The following is a 3,434-nucleotide window of genomic DNA, read 5'->3' on the forward strand; positions in this document are numbered from 1 at the left end:
ATTTTAACACTATTGGTACAATCATACAATCACATTTGAAATAAAACTTATTCAGTTTATATTCCATAAATAACATGTACCAAGACCACCATCAACATCTGCAAACTAGCTCAATCATGCATCTCATCTTCCAACAATACTACATAATCAACATTTTCATGAACTACAAATACACTTTTGGGGCCTAACATTGAAGGTTTTATATTCAGTATCCTTGAGCATATGTCAATGGAACTATTTCTTAACAATAATGATACTTTTTTTTTCCAACAGCTAAACACAATGAAAAGTATACATTAATGTGTAATACCCCCCCACTGGACAGTGCTGAAACTTCTGACAATCCCACTGTAGTCAGTATTTCTAGTAACAAATTACACAGTAAGGTACAATTATGTCATTATTACACCAATCTTCACTTTGTGAGGCATGTGATGACAATAAAGCTGTAACACTACTTAAGCCATTATAGCATTCTAATTTAGTGGACACTTTTTCACTCTTCCATGTCTTTAAAATATTTACTACTTCTTGTAGTAGTAAATATTCAAATTACAGGTCCTTTTTGATAAGTGCATGTTTACACACTATGTTATTCAACATTTTGTAACAAATGCAAAGGAAAATGAGAACATACAAATGAAATTACTCCATTAATAAATTTATTGAAACAATTCAAATGTTACATACCATACTTATGGTCATTTTCTAATGCTTTAGATCATTAATTTTTAATGAAAAGTGGGGATACAATGTCAATATATTTTAAGTAATCTAAAGGCTCCCTTCACATTTGTTAATAAAAAGTGTACTATAAAAATTTGCAAGCTACAATTTCTGTATCGTATGATTGCCCCCACAAAAGGCACTGATGGAGTAAGAGGTTGCAATCACACATGCCATCTTGTGACAGTTAAAAAACAAATAAGGCATTCTGCACAAAGAAATGTTAAGCACAGTTAATTTTTCCTATACAAAAATACATATAATTGTTAAAGCAAAATTGCCCATTAGATTTTTCCATTCAATCACACACTCTTCCTAAACAGATGATACATTCTCGAAAGTCATCAATGGTGCCAAGATACATACTACCTCATAAAGGCAAAACACATTATTTCCTTTCCTTGAATGTTCAATATGAAAGATAATTTCCTATACAGAGGGAACCTTACCTAAAGAGCATAAGGAAAGAATTGAAGCTAAGAAAGTTAACGTCTGCTACAGGTTGATAAAGAGTAATGAAGTCGTGCCAAAATTAGCAACTACTGACTATGATTTCACAGGTGATCCCCACTCCTGAGATTCCCAAACCAATTAAAATTTTTATAGGAGGATCATTTGGATTACAGTTTTTAATTTCCTTTTGTTTAAAACCCGTGAACTTTAAGCTGCTCAGGCTTGGCAAGCCCTGCTTTTGTCAACCACTGGCAAATATTTTCTCGCTGGTCACCCTGAAGCTGAAGTACTTCGCCGTACTCCGGATGTTCAATTACTGTGCCATTACAGGCAAACTCCTGCAACAAGAATTATTGCTGTTAATTCAAAATCTCAATTGACAAGTTGGTAGGCAACAAAACACATCACAACTAGGTCACAGCATTGACCTACTTTCAAACAAGGACACGTGAAGCAATCTGTCAGTATTCCCTGCAGCTTTCATTATAAAATGAAAGTTTCGCAGGCATTACTTTTATTTTTGCACTGTTCCGACACCTGATAATACAAAATTCGTATAATCGGGCTCTAATGAGTGCATTTTCGTCGTTGTATTTTTAAGGTGCATACATGTGCTACCGACAATACCATTATTGAACAGCACAAAACACACTTTACAGAGCATTTAATAATGTTACTAACCTTTTTACATGCTCGGACAATCTTCTTCAAGTCATACTCCGATGAAAGTCCTTGGACAGTAGTTAACGTCTTACGACCATTCCTTTGCTGAATTCTTATATGCACGAGACCGTCTTGGACATCATCATCTGAACCCTTGATTGCATCAGCAAAGGGGTCTGAAAGGAATTTAAAAAAAATTCCATTTTTAACGATTATAATTATGCGTATATACTGCTGATAAAGGAGTGAAATCATCAAATAATGTTACACAACCATGCGACCTATAATACTGTTCAGTATCTCTTTTAGAATTTTATTATCTAAATACGAGCTTTACTTAAAAATCAACGCTAAAGTCAGCAGAATCTTCTCACGAATTTCGCTGCATTGCACAACTTAATAGCGATCTCACGATCTGCCATTTTGTTGTAGAAAATTCTATCATTTACACCACAATTAAAATTGAACGCTGGATTTATATACTTACCGAATGTGTTAAGATTCTGGATGGACATACGACAAACAAAGTATGCAACTGTGAAATATACACCTGCAAACTGCAAAATACTACGTCTGATATGCAAGCACGACAATTTCTACGACGCACAAAACCTTCTAAGCTCAATTCTTTACCGGAAACGTATATACGGATATGAATTGGTATGACGTCATGGTACGTCATCGCCTGTTCTGACATCAGCGCTCTCTCTGCAATGCAGGCAGAACTAGTCAGCCGCGGGCGTTTCGAAGCTTGAACATTTAAAGCAAATTAAAATACTTTCTGAATGACAACTACTTATACTCAATAGATGAATTTCTAGATATGAAGTAGTAACTGAAAAAACTGTATAATGAAAACTTACGTTAAACTGGCACTTCCATATAATTACGAAATGTCGTATTCGTGATCTATGGAACAAGTATTAGTGTAATGTACTGTAAAGTAATGATCCAAGATTCAAAGTGCTAAGAGATCTTGCACAATAACTTAGATAACTATTACAGACATTTTATGTCAAGTTTATTTTTATACCTCCCATCATGAAAATACCTCCTCTAAAAAATTAATGGAAGTAGTTACCGAGAAATCTTGCTGGCTCCTCTATGCTGTTTTGTTCCACATCATTATGATTTATCATGTGAATGAAAATGATCCATGGAACATGAAACTAATTAACTTCATATAAAACTACTTCAACACCATATACAATTTTAAGTATGTAACACAGTGCAATATAATACATTACAAGAAAAATACAATCTGATATACAGTACAATATATGACAAAATCAATTTTAGATACATGAAAAGAAAGTAGAAAATAATTTAATTTTAGCATATATTCGCATATTATATAGTTACATCTAACTTGAAAATCAATTTTCAGAACTATTTGTAATTTTTGTTACTTTTATGATCATGATGTGATAGGGAAGTTTATTGTACTGTTTATTCCCAAGTTGCAGTGGTCCATTTTGTGTGAAAAATGTATTTGTGTATTCACTGTAAAAATAAAATTTTTCCCATGTGTCATATACATGGACTGCTTGATTTGTATAAACTAAGTTGTTTAGTTTCTGAAATTTTTCTTT

The 3,434-nt window shown here is 33.1% G+C and overlaps 1 protein-coding gene across 1 annotated transcript; it reads right to left on the bottom strand.

The window, feature by feature from the left end:
* Positions 1 to 640: 640 nt before the first annotated feature.
* On the bottom strand, positions 641 to 2,532 carry LOC126266797 (eukaryotic translation initiation factor eIF1). The gene is made up of 3 exons (XM_049971340.1): positions 2,330 to 2,532; positions 1,861 to 2,018; positions 641 to 1,517 (listed from the first exon to the last, which is right to left on the bottom strand). The coding sequence occupies exons 1-3, from the start codon at positions 2,355 to 2,357 to the stop codon at positions 1,371 to 1,373; spliced, it is 333 nt and encodes a 110-aa protein (XP_049827297.1). The 5' UTR covers positions 2,358 to 2,532; the 3' UTR covers positions 641 to 1,370.
* Between the last annotated feature and the right edge of the window lie 902 nt (positions 2,533 to 3,434).

The sequence above is a fragment of the Schistocerca gregaria genome, chromosome 4 (genome assembly GCF_023897955.1).
Source record: "Schistocerca gregaria isolate iqSchGreg1 chromosome 4, iqSchGreg1.2, whole genome shotgun sequence".
Classification (NCBI taxonomy): domain Eukaryota; kingdom Metazoa; phylum Arthropoda; class Insecta; order Orthoptera; family Acrididae; genus Schistocerca; species Schistocerca gregaria.